The sequence below is a fragment of the Lytechinus variegatus genome, chromosome 4, assembly GCF_018143015.1.
Source record: "Lytechinus variegatus isolate NC3 chromosome 4, Lvar_3.0, whole genome shotgun sequence".
NCBI lineage: Eukaryota > Metazoa > Echinodermata > Echinoidea > Temnopleuroida > Toxopneustidae > Lytechinus > Lytechinus variegatus.
Window position 1 is genome coordinate 43,732,525 of NC_054743.1, and position 20,395 is coordinate 43,752,919.

General features: G+C 37.5%; 1 protein-coding gene across 1 annotated transcript in view; it reads left to right on the top strand.

The window, feature by feature from the left end:
• Positions 1-17,958, top strand: part of LOC121414133 (tubulin alpha-3 chain-like) — a 34,886-nt gene extending 16,928 nt beyond the window's left edge. The window contains exons 2-4 of the mRNA XM_041607201.1: positions 9,248-9,482; positions 14,485-14,633; positions 15,263-17,958. Of these exons, the coding sequence (XP_041463135.1) occupies positions 9,248-9,482; positions 14,485-14,633; positions 15,263-16,249 (1,371 nt within the window). The 3' untranslated portion in view covers positions 16,250-17,958. The remainder of the gene's footprint in view (positions 1-9,247; positions 9,483-14,484; positions 14,634-15,262) is intronic.
• Positions 17,959-20,395: the final 2,437 nt, after the last annotated feature.

The window sequence follows — 20,395 nt, forward strand, 5'->3', positions numbered from 1 at the left end:
TAGACAAATGGAAGTTCTTTTTTTCTTATTTTTTTAGAAGGGAAGGGTTAGCGGGGAGGGCATGAAAACGTGTGGAAAATATATCAAGGAAAGAGAGAACAATGAGTATTTGTTATATCACATCCCTAAAAAATGGCTCTTGATGATCATAAATGACATAAAGCTGAACAAATTATCATTCGATTATCATTAGGGCTTTCACCCTGCGTATTTTTTTTTATTATCAATTTGTATATATACACCCCATCGTATAAAAGTATTAATATGACCAGAAAAAAAAAAAACAGGAACCTTCATTTTAAATACCTGAAAACCCCTTTAATTACAAAGCTCCTTGAATATAGGAGTGAGAAAAGTACCATGAAGATAAATCTAGCTTTAGAGACATTATATACATCCCGCCAGTTTCTTCCACCAGCTCAGCCCCACACGTGTAATTTGTTGTTTGTCACAATAATGTGTCAAAAGTGGCACAACTGTTCGCTGTTGTAGACCCTATTTCTGCTACACCTGGTCACACCGTGACGCGCTACGCCAATTATCATGATTATAAGGCTGTTCGATTCCAGCTGATGACCCCCTGCGTGTACAACCAAGAAACAGTTTTAATCAGGCATGGAGCTATATAAAAACTGTAATAGCTCTATGGTTTTAATTGGGCATTCTATAGAACAAGAAAAAATTTGAAGCAAGTGACCTATATTGATGTCAACATGGGATTCTCCAGACCATGTTCATAATATCTTAGTAACGTTTCATCTGACTTCCATTATTATCATTGATGATGATGATAACGATGATGCTATATCCCATTTTAATAACATATAGCACCGGCTAATATCGCCATAAGTTTGTACACAATTTGCACACCGTTTGTTTCTTGGGTTTTTTAAATTTTGTTTTGCCTTTTATTCATCATGTTCATTCTTGAGTTCTACTCTCATGAGTACAAGTAAAACAAACAAAAAAAAAAAAAAAACGTCAGTATGCCACTGGAGATAACAAGGCTCGTTTAACATTTTTGATGAAATAACATTTGATATCAGGCGCAGATCCAGAGTCTGACTTTTACTGGGTGCGATTTTGTCCGAAAAATATGGCAAGTGGAAGATTAATAAACAAATAAACGAATAGATAAATCAATTAATAAATTAATGAAGAAATAAATTAATTCATTAAACATTCCGGAAAAAAAAATCAATTGAAAATAAAGGGCATTTCGTTTAACGATAAATTTTACAAGCGAAGAAGAACAAATGGAAGAAAAAAAGTCATCACCTATAAAATTGGGCGCATGACGAAATGTTAGAAGAGAAATTAATATATCAACATTCAATGTTTCAAGTTTAATATTTCTTAGATCGGCCTCGAATGTTTATGGCGGGAAAAGTACTATAAAAAACATGTCAAATTTATAAGAAACAAAATAAGAATTTGAGTGATAATTTGTCAGACTCTCCTATTTGGAACTCTCGCTTCCCTCTTACATAATCATCAATTGCTAATACACTTCGAAACTTCCAATTCAAATTTATTTACAGAAGAATTTTAACACAAGATTGTTTATTTGAAATTGGAGTCAAAGATTTTCCTTTATGTAATTTCTGTGAAAGTCACGTTCAAACAATTGCTCATCTATTTCTGAGATGTGAATATGTAATTTCATTTTGGAACGAAGTTCACGAGTGGTTGAAGGCCAAGTATATCAAGTACACAATTCAGTGACATTGAAATTTGTTTTGGAGATATAACCCTCAATAATTTTCATCTTACCACTATTATCGTGTTGTTTGCAAAATATTTCATTTATTCATGTAAATACAGGAATATCAAACCAATTTTACTCATTTTATGCTTGGTTTGGAAAAAAATCGAAACAACCCAGAGAATTATTGCTTTTAAACGTAATTTGATGAATGTGCATCGAAAAATTGGAATATTTTGTATAAAACATGAACCATTTATTTGAATTTGTTTGAAATGTATGCTATTTTTCAATTATGATGTATCTGTGCATGTGATACTTATGTATGGAATGAGTTGAGAAATAAACAAATCTTGAAAAAGAAAAAAAGAAAAAGAAAATTGTAAAGCCTGTCAAAATTTGATGGACATCATTCCACAAGAGGTGACGACTTCAATCAAATTTTCTTCTAATCCCACGGTTGCCCTACATTTATTTTTCGTGTTTCGGAAGTGCAAATGGTTTCGACACCATGGGGTGTGAGGCGAGATCAAGGGCCCACCTGGGGCCTTTCTCCGAGTAATTGGGCGTTATGGTCGGTGAACTATGCCCTTTATTCCTATCGTTGAATTTCAGTGAGAGCCGAAGGGGTTGGGCGAATTTGGGCATGTTATTAGCTACGAAGCTCCTACACGTTGACAAAACAGAATTGTCATCGAAATCCACAAAAAAATAATGTCCTCGCTTTGATTTCGTGTCCTACCAAATGAAAAGTGAAGGCTGAATTTTGCCATTTTCCTTTTCAATTTGTGTGTTTAATATGACAGCAACACTCGGATCTTTTTCCTTAAAATTAAGTTGTCAAATCAGACAACTTGTCTTGTCGAATGTTAATGAACCACCGCTACCTCCTCCCACCCCACCCCCCTCGATGATGCGGCGATTTCATGGGATTTCGGTCTGTTGGGGCGGGGTAGACGACCCTCTCCCATATAGACTGCTATGCAAATTCTGAAATTGGAAATCTTCCAATGGAATCAAAAGGGTCAGTTCATATCTAAAGAAGATATAATTATATAATATATAGGATATATATTATTATATAATCATATACCCATATATGTTTATATTATCTACTATGTACCCTCTCCCACCTAAATCTCTGCTCGCTGAAGCCTTACACCTGCTCTCACCCCAACACCCTTCACGGAAACGAGAGGATGGGGGGGGGGGGGGTCTCATGCACGACCCAGATTGGTAGCTTACTGGAGGAGACGGATATCGTCAATATTTGATTTGATTTGATTTGAATTTATTTTTCCACTTTCGTTTACAATAACAAATCAAATATGACAATACATATCAATCAAGAAATAGTTACACAAAATCGAAAAATTAACAATAATTTGTCAAAAAAAGATAACAAAAGTGGGGGAACCTAAATTAAAAGCAAAGCTTGTATTGCTTAGGACCCAGTGAAATAACATTTTTTATTTATACAACATTAACAAAAAAATAAAAACAAATTTGTTGGTTGAAAAATACTTGATTTTGTAAGAAAAGAGAAAAAAAAATAAATAATGATAACGGTGACAATATTTATAATAGCAATTATTATGCTATAGTAACTATAATCCTGCGAAGACGGACATGTAAAATAGAATATAGGACAGACAAAATTACAAAACACAAACATATAACAAGAACAAAAAATTATAGCACAAAAATTAAACGAAAATTAAATATTTCATACCCTGAAGAATTACTGTCGAAACAAAATTGTCATAGCATCAGATAAAACATTTTAAAATTTAAATATTTAAATAAGGTAACACTGCGCGTATGGAATAAATAATAAAAGAAAGCAAGAGTGATAATGCAAAATCATTCAGATGATCAGGACAGATAATGTATGGGTGCGCGCGTAGCAGGAACAATAACTTAATCTTTGTATTTTAAGAGTAACGATAATTTCAATCTTTTTTTAAATACATGTAAAGAAGGAGAATTTTTTAAGTAATCAGAAAAGGAATTCCAGAGGTTTGGACCTTCATATATAAACGTATTTTTAGCGAAGAGAGTTCTAAGCAAAGGCAAATGAAACTCTTCTGATCGTCTCGTTGGGTAATAATGAATTGCGCGATTTCTTAAAAACATATTCTCGAAAGAATTTGGCAACAAATCGTTAGTATACTTAAACATAAATTGACCTAATTGAAGCAGATATAAATCTTTTACTTTCAGAATACTACTATCATAGAAAAGTGGATCAGTATGAGCACGAAAATCTACTTGATTAATAATTCTAACCGCTCTTTTTTGCAACATTAAAAGTTTGTCTAAGATAGTTTGGTGAGCGTTGCCCCAAGCAAGTAAGCCGTAATTCAAATACGGTAATGTTAGAGAAAAATATAATGTTAGTAAGGCAGAAGGTGGAAGTTGGATCTTTAGTCTATTTAGTATACCTATGTTGCGTGAAATCTTTTTAGAAATATTATCGATATGAATCTTCCATGAAAGCTTATTGTCAATTATTACACCAAGAAACTTAGAATATAATACCTTTTCTAAGGGAGTGTCATCAAAAACTATATCAGCTGGTAAGGCATCAATTGAATTACTAAAAAGGATATATTTGGTCTTTTCTAAATTTAGAGATAATCTATTTGCTCGAATCCACTGAGTAATGTTTTTTAGTTCAGTATTCACAATTTCAACAAGGGTGTTTGGATTTGAATGAGAGAAAAACAAGTTTGTATCGTCAGCAAATAATATAAAAGATGCCATATCTGATGATCTATAAAAATCGTTGATATAGATAATAAACAATAGAGGGCCTAGCAAACTCCCTTGAGGGACACCACAAGTAATATCCCGCAATTCAGAGGAACAGCCATTCAGAAAAATATATTGTTTTCTATTGGAAAGATAACTCCTGAACCACTCCAAAGCCTTCCCACGTATACCATAATGTGAAAGTTTATGAAGTAAAATGTTGTGGTTGATAGTGTCGAAGGCCTTGGAGAAGTCCAGGAGTATTCCAACCATATGAGAAGATGAATCGAGAGCATGGGCTACCTTTTCAACAAGTGATAATAACGCATGATTTGTACTATGTTTTGCTCTAAACCCATATTGATTTTCACAAAAAATATCATGATCATTTAAAAAAGCAATTGTTCTTTTATATATCAATTTTTCTAAAACTTTTGAGAGGGATGACAATAAAGATATAGGGCGATAATTGTTCACATCTTGATTGTCGCCTTTTTTAAACAATGGAATGACCTTTGCTATCTTCATCGTATTTGGCACTATCCCATCTAAAAAAGACAAATTAAATATATGTACGAGTGGATCAACAATAAAAGGTATTATCCCCTTTAATATAACATTGTTGATACTATCAAAACCAGAACTCTTTCTGTTATTCAAATGAGAAACAATATCCATTACCTCATTCCTGTGAGTTGGAACAAAGAAAATAGAGCTTGAATTTGGAGGATTTAAAAAATCTCTAAAAGATTTATTTGATGTAGGTATTTTTTGTGCTAACTTCTCACCAATTAAGGAAAAATGTGTATTAAACAGGTTAGCAATTAGGTTGGGATTATCGATTACATCATTATCTCTTTTTATCTTAGTAATTTCATTTTTGTTTTTGGTTAAATTCATAGCTTGTTTGAGGACTTTCCAGGTATTCTGCATGTCGCGTTTATACAACTCTAAGCGACTTGTAAAATATTTCTTCTTTTCAAAACGCAAAATTCTGGTTAAAGCATTCTTATATGAAGTATATTTTTGTTTTGTTCTATCTGTAAATTCGGATTTGTATTTGTAGTACAATTTATTCTTTTTATTTATACACTTTAAAAGAGATTTCGATATCCAGGGAAGTCTAGGAGTAATTTTATAATTTGTTTGACATTTTTGAAGGGGAATACACGCATCTAGTTCTTTATTCAGAATATCTAAAAATATGTTGTACGAACTATTAACATTATCAGTGTTGTAGACATTTGACCAGTCTACGTGTTCTAAACTCGCTCCGAGTCTAGCTATGTTTTCAGGGGAAGCTTGACGTCTTAATTTGGGAGGCTGTCCACCACTACTTAAATTAGAAAGAGTAAACTGAGAGAAAATTGGGTAATGATCAGATATATCAGACAGTATGACATATGAATTGGGATGCGGAATAATGTTACTGAAGATATTATCAATCAATGTTGCCGATACATTAGTGACACGAGTTGGCTTAGTAACAAGAGGAAAGAATGCATTTGATAAAAATGTTTCTAAAAAATCATGACATGAACTTTCATTATTATATTTTAGTAAGTTGATATTGAAGTCGCCCATTATACAACAATCTTTATTATTCATTACTGGATTATGCAAAATATTCCTGAGGGATGACAGGAAGTCAATGTTATTGCTATTTGGAGGGCGGTAAATTACACCAATTATCATATTTCTCCGGCCTGGCAATTGGATTTCAATAAAAAGGGATTCTAAGATATCATTCATTATAGTAACATCCTTGCAAATGTTGAAAGAATATTTTTTTGAAACGTATAGGCCAACACCGCCCCCAGACTTTTCTATCCGACTATTGAAAATAAAATCGTGTTCATATAAGGCAAAAGGTGGGTTAGGATTCGTGGACAACCAAGTCTCAGTGAGCCCAATTACAGAGGGAAGACATTGAGATGAATTATCTAAGAGCAATTGAAAATCATCAAAGTGTCTATTAATGCTTCTAATATTCAAATGAAATAAAGAAAATATATTTTTATCGTTATTATTGCACAAAATGTTTTTAAATTGCTCGTTAGAAATATACTCAGTTAAGGAATTGGCTATAGCATCGTCGTATTGATCATCTGGAAGAGAATTAAACGCTAAATGATTATGTAATGTATCCATTTAAACCATTGATAATACGAGCGTTTTGTGACGGGTAGAAAATACAACAAATATGATAAAGCACAGTATCTTGGAGAGGTGATTCAGAGTATAGACCTACTATTCCGGCGAGGGTATGAAAGAAAAAGGTAAGACAAAACAAAACATGTAAATGTGAACAGATACAAACGGAATACAAACACATAACATTTACAAAAACATATGAATTAAAAAAGATCTTCGCAGGATTAAAAAATACATGACTCAGGTATGAGAAATCGTAATACATCATTACAAAAAACACGAAATTTGAGCTCCCTGGTAGTAAACGAAGTTTAAGAAATAGATTTTCAATAAAGCAGATAGAAAAAAAAGAGATTTTTGTAGATGTAAAGGAAACACATTATGAATTAATACTTAATGTAGGAAACAAAGGAAGGGGAGAGAGAGAGGAGATTGCAAGTGAAAGGGGAGAAACAAAATTGAATCTTCTTCAACGTCATAGTGAAACAAATATATGACAACTTTGCACTAACTACAATATATACACTATCAATATACTCATATCAACTGCCTCTTACGAACATAAGAACAGAACAAGAACAAAGTTAATTTTTTATAACATGCAACAATTATTGGAAAAATGATCACGACAACTAAGAACTGTCGAAAAAAAATCTAAGAATGATTTGATCTGTTAAAGATAGTTTTCTTCTATTTTTTTTTATTGAAAACGAGATTTGTTTATAAAAGAAATCAACAGAAAAAAAAGGATAAGGATAGTTAAGATAATTTCAAACAGTAAAAAGTAAAACTGAGTGTCTTAAGAGAACGCAACCCGCTAAATTTATTAAACAATTACGCCATCCATAAAGGACGAATACATTTAATTTGTGCTACCTAGATGAAAATCTAATTAAGTATTCCGTAATGGCCAACAAATCTGCCATACAACAGATGCATTTAGCATGCCACGAAGAAATGAAAACAGATGGAAATAAATAAGCGAACAAATAAAAAAATAAAAATACATAGATGCATATAGGGAGGTTCATATACAGCTTTCAGAGTATAGGAGTAAATACATCAATAATTATACTTCATTAAGTAGGCGTGACGATATAATGAATACTTGCCAACATTTATGAAGCTTGTCATTAGAGCTGTGATAGAACATGAATTATCAAAAGGTAAGGTAACGGTCATTGCCTTGGTAAATCAGTAAGGTATTCAATTTTGTCTCCCTGATCGTTTGCACCGGAGATGCCAACCATTCCGGAACACTCATGAGAATAAAAATAAAATACGACGAGCCGAAGAGCCAAACAAAATAGTTTTAATCGTAAGAAATCAAGAAGTGCAGCCAGACTCCTTTGCCTAGCCATCAATTTAAGAAGAACCGTACCTACATGAGAATAAATTGTATTAAGTGTTCCACATGCCTAGCGAATCTGTGTATATGAGCATGCCATAATAAAGGGATATTCACAAACGTAACAGACACCTACAAAGAATTAAACTAATCAAAATAAACAAATGCACAACAAAACGCATACCACTTACGAAGTCATTCTGTGCAACGAGAATGAATGTTACGTAATAGCACGTGTGGGAAGAGAAAATATGAAACATTGCGCTCGAAAACAACCCTTGTATAGATATGAAACTTTCCAAGTTCTCTTCATTTATTTTCATGCTGCGATTCGAGGTGTGTTGGAAAGCTGTTTGGCTGCCATTATATATATTTACTGAGGATAATCACCGACCTATGTTTGAGTTCACATTTCATGGTTGATTGACATATTTATAGAGATGCTGAAGCAACCGCTCCTTGATTAATTATTACTCTTGAAATTATTGAGGAAGTATAAACGATTATGTTAGCATCCGGTCGCGATTGAATGTCGCTGATTATAGTTGAGGGTGATAGAGTCAATACCTTCAAGCAAAAGTTGAGGATTGCTCGTCTTATTTTCATATCATTTTCCGGTGATATATACCACTTTGTTTTCAGCTATGAAAGTTGGAAATCCGGTAAGATTTTTTTGCTATCCGACACTCACAGTGACAGGTCAGCACTGCATCACTTCGTATTGTTTTTTTGCTGTCTGACTCCCCCCCCCCCCCCCGTAGTCATGTAAAGAATATCTCCGTCAAATTCGACTTCGAAAAAACGAAGTCACAAAAGTCGATACAATTAGCAGTTTTGCTTTTATCAATTTGTATGCAGGCTTTTTATTCTACAATGATAAGTATTTTATTTCACAAAAGGATACTATGACATTGAAATATCTCGTAATATGATATTTATTACGAGATATTCTAATGTCATAGTATCATTTTGTGAAAAAAATGCTTACCATTGTAGAATAAAAAGCGTGTATACAAAGTGATACCCCCCGCCCATTGTATCGAATTTTGAGACTACATTTATGACCTGTAATGATGTAGGCCTATACCGAAACATCGATTATAAAAATGAATAATCACATAAAGTAACAAATTATCGAGAAGATCAATCACTGAATGAAACAAAAATTACCATGGTTCCTATTTTTGCCCTATTTCTTCAAATTCTGGAAATAACTTTTTAGATTCCAATTATCTAACATCTCATATTTTTCTTATACCCCCCCCCCCCCTCTTTCTTTCAAATAGCGTGAATGTATCTCTGTCCACGTTGGCCAAGCCGGATGTCAGATCGGCAATGCCTGCTGGGAGCTGTACTGTCTTGAGCACGGCATCCAGCCCGATGGATATCTTCCAAATGGGAATAACTCCTCCTCCACCTCAAAGTCGACCGATGAGGCCTTCAATACCTTCTTCAGCGAGACGGGATCAGGAAAGCATGTTCCTCGTGCCATCTTCGTCGATCTCGAGCCGACCGTCATCGGTAAGGCCACCTATTTTGATAATGACTCAACATTTTAAGAGAAAAAAAATGGTACAGCTTTGCATCTTAGGCAATGGCCATTGCCACTGAAATCAACTGAATAAAACGTTAAAGGTGCAATTTTGCTCCTTTCTGGAACGAAGGGTGCAGACATGCACCTACAAAGGGGTGAAGTTGCACCTATCATATACCATTGTGGCATTCGGGATGTTGGTTGGCACATTGAGGAAGAATGGAGGTCATGACGACGAAGTTGTTGGTGGTGAAGATGGTGGTGCTATACTTGTGCAGTAATGGTAGTTATAGTGATGAGAATTGTGAGGGTTTAAAAAAAAACAAGGACGGTGGTTGTACAGTTTTGAGGACGGTCAGTATGAACACGGTAAAAAAGGTGGTGATAACGAGTTCTCGAAGTGAGGACGTTAGTAATAAGGACGGTCGGTGTGAGAACGTTCAGAATAGGAAGTCAATGTCGATGATAGCATCAGCGATAATAGTGAATACGAAACGAAACCGGTAGTTATGTAAGAGAACAGTACGAACAGTGGTAATAATAGTTAGTTTTTTTTTACGAAATCGGTATAAAGAGAGGATGGTAAGAGAACGATGAGAAAATGACGTCAATATAAATGAGAACAGTGGAAATAATGGGGGAGATTTCGTTGGCGGTAGTTATATAAGGGCGGACGGTAATAGAACGATAAGAAAAAGACGTCGATATAGATGAGAACAATGGTGAAAGTGGGGAGTTTTCGAAAAGAGGACGGTAGTTATACGGACAATCGGTATGAGAACGTTACGAAAAGGACGTCAATATAGATGTTAGGGTGTTTTCGAAATGCTGATGGTAGTTATAAGGATAGTTATAAGGACAGATGAGAACGTCATTTCTGTACCGTTCTCATATAGCGACCGTCCTATAATAATAATATAGGATATTTATATTGCGCACATTTCCACCTTGTTAGGTGCTCGAGGCGCTCCTATATTACCCGGCTAAGCTAGGCGTTCATAGCGCACACAGCTTCTTAAGGAATTACTTCCTACCGGTACCCATTTACCTCACCTGGGTCGAGTGCAGCACATCGTGGATCAGTTTCTTGCTGAAGGAAATTACGCCATGGCTGGGATTCGAACCCACGACCCTCTGTTTCAAAGTCCGAAGACTAATCCACTGGGCCACAACGCTCCTATAACCACCGCCGATGACAGTGGTGATAAAGGGAGTTGCTTTGAACGGGAACTACAGTCAGATCGCAAACGATATGGTCTAAACATTTGTCAAACTTGTTGGAAATAGATATAGAATTTGGCTAATGACCCGAATCTGATCAAAATTGACTAGAACTGAATCACAAAAAGATGTGACTTCATGTGACTCGAAACTCCAGAAAAACTCTGACTGGTATTTTTGAAATAGTATTGCATTTTGTTTTTTATCTCGAGTATCGTCATGTCGTTACTTGTTCGGTATCATGATCCATACCTTGCATCTCATACCACTTTTAGCAGCTCGCTGGTCCGGGCTAAGTCGTAAAATGTTGAGCTTATGAATGTCGCGTGTTAAAATAGCCAGCGCCAGACCGGTGTTATTTTGACGCTGGTAAGAACCAGACCAGCGCCATCCCTGATCGTAAAAGAAGCGCCGCTCTGCTACGCTTGCGGTGCGGACTACTATTATTTATTGCGGGACTGCGGGTCTGGTGCAAAGTCCTCATTGCAAATTCAGACACTATTGACCATGTTAACTGCGACTCCAGATGTGATGTAATATACGGTGCGGACTACTAGTATTTATTGCGGGACTGCTGGTCTGGTACAAAGTCCTCATTGCGAATTCAGACACTATTGACCATGTTAACTGCGACTCCAGATGTGATGTAATATACACCAGGTTCCATCACGAACTTTCTTTGACATGTTGAGGGGGCTACCGAAGCTTCATTCATCAAGGCAGGGCCCGACAACCAATTCGAATTTATGGCACTTGACAGCTCCGCATTACATCGGAAATGCAAATTGATAATTGATGCTCGGCGCGTGCCACGGGGATAATCGTTCGTAACAAAATAAAACTGGGATGTCGTCTGCGGGCAATAGTGCGTCTCGTCGGGTCGCGTCGATCCTTCATCTCGACCGGCAACATTCCAATCATTCCACAAGGATTTATCATACTTTGTACGAGTAATACTTTGGGGGCTTGGGGAGAAAACAGCGTGAAAACAGGGCTCTCAACTCGCGACTGTTTGGTTATGTTTACTTCTCAGTTCTCTTTCATTTTGTTTATGGTTTCTTTGTTCTTGCCATTTCTTTGTCCCATTTCATTTTTCTTCAGACAGCATTTCATTACTTTTTCCTTCCTCGTCTGTCTCGATCTGTTCTAGAGCTTTGTATCCTTTGTTTATCAGGAAAATAATGAAGTCTCATATATATAGGAAACTTGAAGTGAATTTGTTTTGAAGAAATATTTTTATGAGTTGGGGTAAAGGCAGAGAGGGGGGGGGGTAGAATGCTGGTGACGGCGCAGGGTGAATGAGGTACAATATTTCCCAGTTGAGTTGTAGTGAAACGTTTCCTATTTTTACTCATCCACTCTATCCTATACCTCGGTTACCACCATATCTTAAACTGTCAAAAAATAGCTCCTAGTCATTCATAACAGAAAGATAACGAATAAACTCTTTCGAAAACCCAAGACGCCATCCTGCACCACCCATCAGGTCAAAACCATTGATGAATGATATCGCGGTGACAAGTGCAATCGGGATGGGTTTCAGAGGGTAACTTCTGTTTACATCCTCGTAATTGAAGAAGGCATTTATCGAGATCCTAATTCATAACGAATCTTACCATGCAATCTAATATATTGCGACCGAATTCCCGCGATAATGCAACATGAGGGGTTGAAAGATATTCCAGAGCTCTTATTCCATATAATATTCGGCGTCAGCCATTATAGGGGCGTCGGTCTTGAAAAGTGAGCTAGCAAAGCCTCCTTTTTCAAGGAGAGGATTCCATGGTTTCGGAGAGAGGCTATTAGTGTCTAGGCCTATCACATTCTTCATTATTCATTCTGTCTCAAGAACATATTCGAATCATTTATCAATTATATACATCATCTTTCAGTATCAACTCTATTTTCCTTGTTTTCACCTATCCTTTGTTCTGTTTTGTCCATCATGGCGTAATTTCTCGGCCCCCTCTCCAATCCTCTAAATAAGCTTTTAAGCAACCAGGCAAACGGGGCGCCACGTCATTACAAACTTATCTTAATAGCGTTTTCTTTGGCTGTAACATAAAAGTTTCTCTATTTACTGTTGCACGTAAATAGTGGTACAATTGAGCCACGCTGCAGACATTCCATGTCCCTATATCGCCCCTGCTCACATCTATAATAGTATTACGCCCTTGCCTCATCTTGTTGTGACCATTTCAATACTTCCCCTAATGTTCTCTTGCTGTCTTATCTTTTCTTCTGCCCCTTGATTTCTTACATGCAGTTGCCTTTCCCTCTCATTTTGTTTTTAATTCCATAGTTTAGTAAGAATCTACCCCCAGTACGGCAAAGCTAATTATTTTTTTGCCAATTTGGAATTCTGCTTACAGAAAGTTGATAACACGTCGTCATCATGGTCAAAGTGATAAAGGCAATTTTCGTTTCGTCTACATAGTGTTTGCGGACGCCAACATTATTAATTGAAGTTAACCATGATAGCGCGCTGACTATAAGAGAATGGAAATACATATGGTAAAATAGAAATAGATAACATGTTCAGAAATGAAAACTAGAGGGTAGGCGGGTGGGGGGTTCACATTTTACAATACACCCTCCCCGCGTCTCCCTCAAAATCATTTTCTTTTACCGGGTCGATTCCTTATTTGTCTCTCGAATGTAACTCTACAACCATCTTCACATTCCCGTCAGACTCTGTATACATCTGTTACCTCTCTCATTCTCTTTCCACACTCCACTCTGCTCAGAACATACTTTTGGGGACCCTTTTCACATGTTAAGCTCTGCATTTTTGCGTTCCCAAACGTTATATTTCTGTTTATCAAACTTTGTAATATATCGCTTGATTGATTGCTTTGAATAAATTTGAACTCAAACTTGTATAAGGGCCCTCTGTCTGGTCTGTCTTTTCTGATGTGTCTCCATCCGACAAGCACTCGTGCTCTCAACTTTTTCGCCTCATTTCATCTCTTTCGTACTCCCCCGTCTCAAATCTTCACCCTCCCAAAGTTTATTATTTGCACAAATGTCGTGATGGATTACATTCGTTTGAGGGGCTCTCCATAGAAATCTAACCCTCCTCCACGTCAACCAAACCAACGTTGACGACCATGTTACTCACAATCGTCGTCACGTGCTATACCAGCTGACTCATGTTCTCCTTGAAATAAAAACGTCAATGATTTGTCGACTTCATGAATGACATGATTGTCAATTGATAGCGCCGTGCGTTGTGCCATAAACACGTCTCACGCGATGAAGTGTTTAATGACCGATAAGTGATGACTCTGTTGGATGATATGTTTACTGAGAGAGATGGATAGATAGAGAATGATGTGAACGAGAATGATATAGGAACATGGAGGGAAGAAGAGAGAGAGAGAGAGAGAGAGATGGGGAGGAGAGAAAGAAGAAGGAAAGTTGAAGATAGAAGAAGAATGGTGACGTTGATTGTTCCTCCATACGCCTAGAATGAGAATGTCAAGGAGAGGTGAACATCTTTCATGTAAAAAATGAAAGCCATCATAAGTCTAAGGCATGAATTGAGAAAATGAAGGGGTATAATAAAATAACAAAAGAAGGAGCCATATCCTAAAAAGTTTACTAATGAGTGACAAAAAGCATGCTGGTAACAAAGCTTGTCTATAGTGACAAAAAGGAATGGTACGTTACGATAGGTATTAGCACACGTTATTCATGAGTCAAATACCATCCTAACCACCCACCCTAACCACGCGTCCATCTTTACATTTACTCTCCATCTTCTAGATGAGGTTCGTACCGGTACCTACCGTCAGCTCTTCCACCCCGAGCAGCTGATCACCGGCAAGGAGGATGCTGCCAACAACTACGCCCGTGGTCACTACACTGTCGGCAAGGAGATCGTCGACCAGGTCTTGGATAAGATCAGGAAATTGGTGAGAAATGTTCAGAAATTCAGTCTCTTTTATAACGATGTGCTTTTCAAATCGATTTCAATGGTATGTTTTCTTTTTAAATCACAATACAAACATGAAGAAATTGCTTCCAGATGTCCTTGAGGAGAGCTTCTGGGTCCTTTGGCCTTAGACGTTTGTCTCTCAAGTAAATCTGTAGTGGGGAGCAACTTAACTTTCAGAATATGATAGTTATTTATTTTTTTTTGTTTATGACTCTTGTTAAGGAAATTAAAAAGTGTTGTGGAAGGGGATGGAAAGTCACATCACAGTCGGAATGAAACTGCGAAAGAGTACATCCGTAGAACTTGATATGTTAGGGAATGAAATTTAGTAACAGGGATGACTGAAGACATCGTTCTTTTTTTTCCAGGCTGACCAATGTACAGGTCTTCAGAACTTGATATGTTAGGGAATGAAATTTAGTAACAGGGATGACTGAAGACATCGTTCTTTTTTTTCCAGGCTAATGAAATTTAGTAACAGGGATGACTGAAGACATCGTTCTTTTTTTTCCAGGCTGACCAATGTACAGGTCTTCAGAACTTGATATGTTAGGGAATGAAATTTAGTAACAGGGATGACTGAAGACATCGTTCTTTTTTTTCCAGGCTGACCAATGTACAGGTCTCCAGGGATTCCTTATCTTCCACAGCTTCGGTGGTGGCACCGGCTCAGGATTCTCCTCTCTTCTAATGGAGCGTCTCTCCGTCGATTACGGAAAGAAATCCAAGTTGGAATTCGCCATTTACCCCGCGCCCCAGGTATCTACTGCCGTGGTGGAGCCCTATAATTCTGTTCTCACCACCCACACCACCCTTGAGCACTCTGATTGTGCCTTCATGGTCGACAACGAGGCCATCTACGATATCTGCCGTCGAAACCTCGACATTGAACGTCCCACCTACACTAACCTGAATCGTCTGATCGGCCAGATTGTTTCATCCATAACCGCATCACTTCGATTTGACGGCGCCCTCAACGTTGACCTAACAGAGTTCCAGACCAACTTGGTTCCCTACCCAAGGATTCATTTCCCACTGGCTACGTATGCCCCTGTAATCTCTGCTGAGAAGGCCTACCACGAGCAACTGAGCGTTGCCGAGATCACTAACTCTCTGTTCGAACCCGTCAACCAGATGGTGAAATGTGACCCGCGTCATGGCAAGTACATGGCCTGCTGTCTCCTGTACCGTGGTGATGTCGTCCCCAAGGATGTCAATGCTGCCATCGCTACCATTAAGACCAAACGTACTATCCAGTTCGTCGATTGGTGCCCCACTGGCTTCAAGGTCGGTATCAACTACCAACCACCTACAGTCGTACCCGGTGGCGACTTGGCAAAGGTCCAACGTGCTGTCTGCATGTTGAGCAACACCACAGCCATTGCTGAAGCCTGGGCCCGTCTCGACCACAAGTTCGATCTGATGTACGCCAAGCGTGCCTTCGTCCATTGGTACGTCGGAGAGGGTATGGAGGAAGGGGAGTTCTCTGAGGCTCGTGAGGATTTGGCTGCTCTCGAGAAGGACTACGAAGAAGTTGGTGTTGACTCTGCCGACGATGACGCAGCCGACGAAGATGAACAAGACGAGTACTAACTTCACTTGACGAACTTTAATTTAAAGAAGAACTGAAACTCTAATATGAGCTAAGAATAATAATTTCATCTTGTACCTGAAAACATTCACTGAGACTTTGTTTCGGGCTTTTGGAGTAAACTTTGTTTTTATGAGCCCCCATATTGCAACATACTGACCTTAGCCCTTTTTTCTAGGATCGCTTTTTTTGCAGGGAATTGAAAAGAAGGGAAAAGCAGTTCTGTAAACTTCAACCATCTTGCAATTAACTATTGTACGTAGATTATTTTTACGGAATTGCTAAGCATTTTTTTCTTCTCGAATCGGAAATATCACCTCAGCTCTTAATTTTGTTAATGAATAAATGTACACTGGTATATCGATAATATTCCACCAGGAAATAACTATACATTAACATATTCATGATCTTAAAAACATAGAACAGGAATGATTGAAACAATTAAAGCCCTTGACGGAAATACAACCAACAACTCACTTCCCGCTACATGAATTTTCCGCTCCTTAAATCCTTCCTCATTTTTGTTTAAATGTAACGTACAAGGAATGGGTGTCGATGTTCGGCCAGAAAGTGTGATAATATTAACAGGGAAGGAAGCTATTCAAAAGTACTTCGGCAAACAGTACTAATACAATCAGTACACAATGAAATGTTTTGATGAAGGAAATATTTTTACAGAGTAAAAACATTACTACAATGGATATAATATTGAACCGGTTTTCAGTTTCTGATATAGTTTCACGGGAAATTCAGTTGGGAAACATGACCCAAATGTAAAAAAGGATAATTACCATGACCATGGTGAGTTGAGCTCAAAGTGAAGTTTCTTCCGTTGCTTCAAAAATTTCTTTGCATTTCTAAACTTACGAAAATTAATCAAATCACTAGAAATGAACATGAAAATATAATTGGAAACAAAAAATCTATTTGAATGGAATATGAATCATCTTTTATAAATGAGGATCTGAAATGATTTTGTTTTTGATAATGAACTGTTTGGAATTAGATAAGTGATACAATGTTGTGTTGCTATTTGAAAGGACATTTCGCAAGTTATGATTTGAAAATTAAGGCATTCCTTTAATACACCAGTTTAATCACCTTTGGTTGTGCTAGAGAGAAATGCTGCTTTTTGTAAATTGATTATTTATAGTAGCTAGTTTTTGTTATTATTTATTTTGTTTTACGATGGAAAGCACTTTCTAAACTGTTGCCGTGTACACTCCATCGGTCCGGTCACACCTTCCCAAACAGACCAATGGTGTGTCTGATGTCATTGAAAAAAACCCGCAATAGTTCTGAATTGATCTGGGCACCGTAACACAAAGTTTAGCGATGAATAGCAATTATGAAAGAACACTTCTGATTGGTTCCTGGTCAGTATTTTTCGCCAATTGCGCGTGTGAACTTGATCTTGATTGGTCAGTTCATTTAGCGATTGATAGCTCATCTTTGTGTTACGGAGCCAATTGGTGGAGTCGGTGTCGCTACTTCGACTTAGCCCCGTAACATAAAGATTAGACCGATAATTTTAAAGAGCAATTCCGATTGGTTCCTTGTCATTCTACTGAGCAAAATGCGCATGCAATGATGATCTTGATAGGCCAATCCATATAGCGATTGATCGCTAACCTTTGTCTTACGGGCCTTACTGGTAGTATAATATTGTAAGCGAAGTTAAGAAGAACAGAAACAAAATCGACGATTATTATTGTCGCATAAATGGCATTCCTTTATTTCTTATTGCTCATTAGTTAGACAATTAATTTGTGCCAATGAAGTGAAAACTGATGGATGTGGTTTTGATGTATGTTTACAAATGATCACTTTACTAAAGTTTAGATTTGAGAGGCTCGGCACAATTTTTCAGTTTCGGTGCATGTGCGGTGATACTTTTTTTGCCGATCGAAAATTATCAAATGCAATAATGTGATGTCATCATTAATTAAAACAAATGTAAATTTGTATTTTTTGTGAAGATGTAATTGTTTTGGCTTGAAAATATTGACATGAAATGTTCTAGAATTGTTTCTTTGAAAAAAGGAACAAGGAAATCTTCAACATTGATGAACGGTTATGCAAACCAAGTTAATTGAAGAGGTGGAATAAAATGTCCCATAATTTCGAGGCCGAACTAAAAAAAGGGAGTAAAAATGCTTGTATGCGAGTACAAAGATTATAGCAATTAAGGTCGTTTTTTACATACTACACAACAAGGGCACGTTTTACGCAATATGCTTCTACTCTATGCATCAAACTGATGTTCTCGACAAGGAGTTTGCAGAACATTCATTGCAAAAAATAATGCTTGCAAACTGGGAACCATTTCATTAAAGTCGATAAGTTGGGTAAAAGGCGGAGTGAGTTGCGTTTTTTGGGCAGGAATCTTGCAAGCGGTCTTTCACTAATTCTCACATGTCATTATTTGACAAAGACAAAACAATAGGGAAGGCAGAAAAGCCGCTATATAGGAAAAGACGCATGGTGCATTTTTTATATCGAGATTCCTGCTAAAAGACGAGGAAGCACAGATCGTTCTCTGACAGTTGAGTGAGTGGCATTCAGAGACATTTGATTCTCAGTCAATTAAAAATAATAGTTGTCAGATATGCCAGCTCATTTCGGACGAGGACTATTGGGCCCGAATTCACAAAGGTGGTTTCGTTTGAAACCATGGTTTTTAGAAACCACCTTTGTCAATACCAAAATCAGCAAATCCCACGGTTGAAACCATGGTTTCTGCAGAAACCACCTTTGTGAATTCGGGCCCTTGTGTTTGAAGAAAATGCTTCCGGACTCCCGATGTTGAGTCATTAATTAATATAGATTTTCCCCATTTTTTGTTGGTGCCTGACAAGGCCAGATTGACCCATGTTTTCATTGGCTTTTTGTCCCGAGTCTTGTAAAAAGTAACATTGATGAAATGCAAAGTTGGTGGTTATAAAGATAAGATGTTTATGTGCCTAAAGTAAATGCTATATGTATGCTGGTAGTTGAATAATAAATTGTGATAAAAATAAATTGTTTGTATCAAGCACTTGTGTCCAGATTGCCACCTGAATACTGTGTACATGTAATTAATAAGGTTTACTAATCGTTGGCCGACAATTCAAGCACTGGCAAGACTACCACTAAATATCTGTATAGACCAATTTCACAACGTGAGAGGGCAGCAGACTGGTCGCCATGCTGCGGTGGGCGAATCAACTTTTATAGTACACAAGTCAATAGGGTATTTGGTACATTCGTTCGATTTTTTTTTTATTTTGGACCAATTGAGCAGATTTCTTGTAAGATTCACAATGAACATTAATCGGAGAAGTTCAGGTCGCAGCTGTGCTGTGTTCAATTGCCACAACAATTGGAGAAAGCTTCAGGATTGGAAGCAAAGTGAATGTGAAATTCACTCGCCTTGGACTCATGAAGCCTGTTTGTGTGTGAAGCCGTACTCCCTGCATAGGTTTCCAGGCCGTGATGAAGGAATGCGTCGCCAGTGGATAAAAAACATCAACAGAAAGGACTTAGATGGAAATATCAGTCCCTCTCTCTCTCTCTATCTCACACTATCCCTCTCTCTCTCTCACTATCCCCTTCTCTGTACTACACTATCCCTCTCTCTCCCTCTCTCACACACTCTGTCGCTAGCCCCCCCCCCTCTCTCTCTCTCTGTCCCTACCCCCCTTCTGACTATTCCCCTCTCACTATCCCGCTCCTCTCACACATACTCTCCCCCCTTTCCCCTCTCTCATCCTCTCACTCTACATGTCTCGTTCACTCTCCCGCTACTAGCTCTAACACAGTTTACTAGCAACAAGAAGTGAGCTCCCTGATGAAAACCAACAGCGATTCTTGGTCATCATCAACTCACTTTTACTGACAAAACTAAGGGGAAAAAGTAGCCAAAGTGCAAAAATTCATCATACCTTCATCGGTCAGATATGGCCATTGTCTTACATCGTCTACCCAGGTGTCCATGCTTTATTTTATTGTTTTATGATGAAGTTAATGACACAATATCAGAGCTTATCTGTAATCTTTCATTGAATTTGTACACAGAGCCAATCGCGGTCAGCGCACTTGCCCACCGCAGCAATGGCGTCGCCGATAGAGGGCCAAATACATAAACCGGCTGTGAAATTGGTCTATAC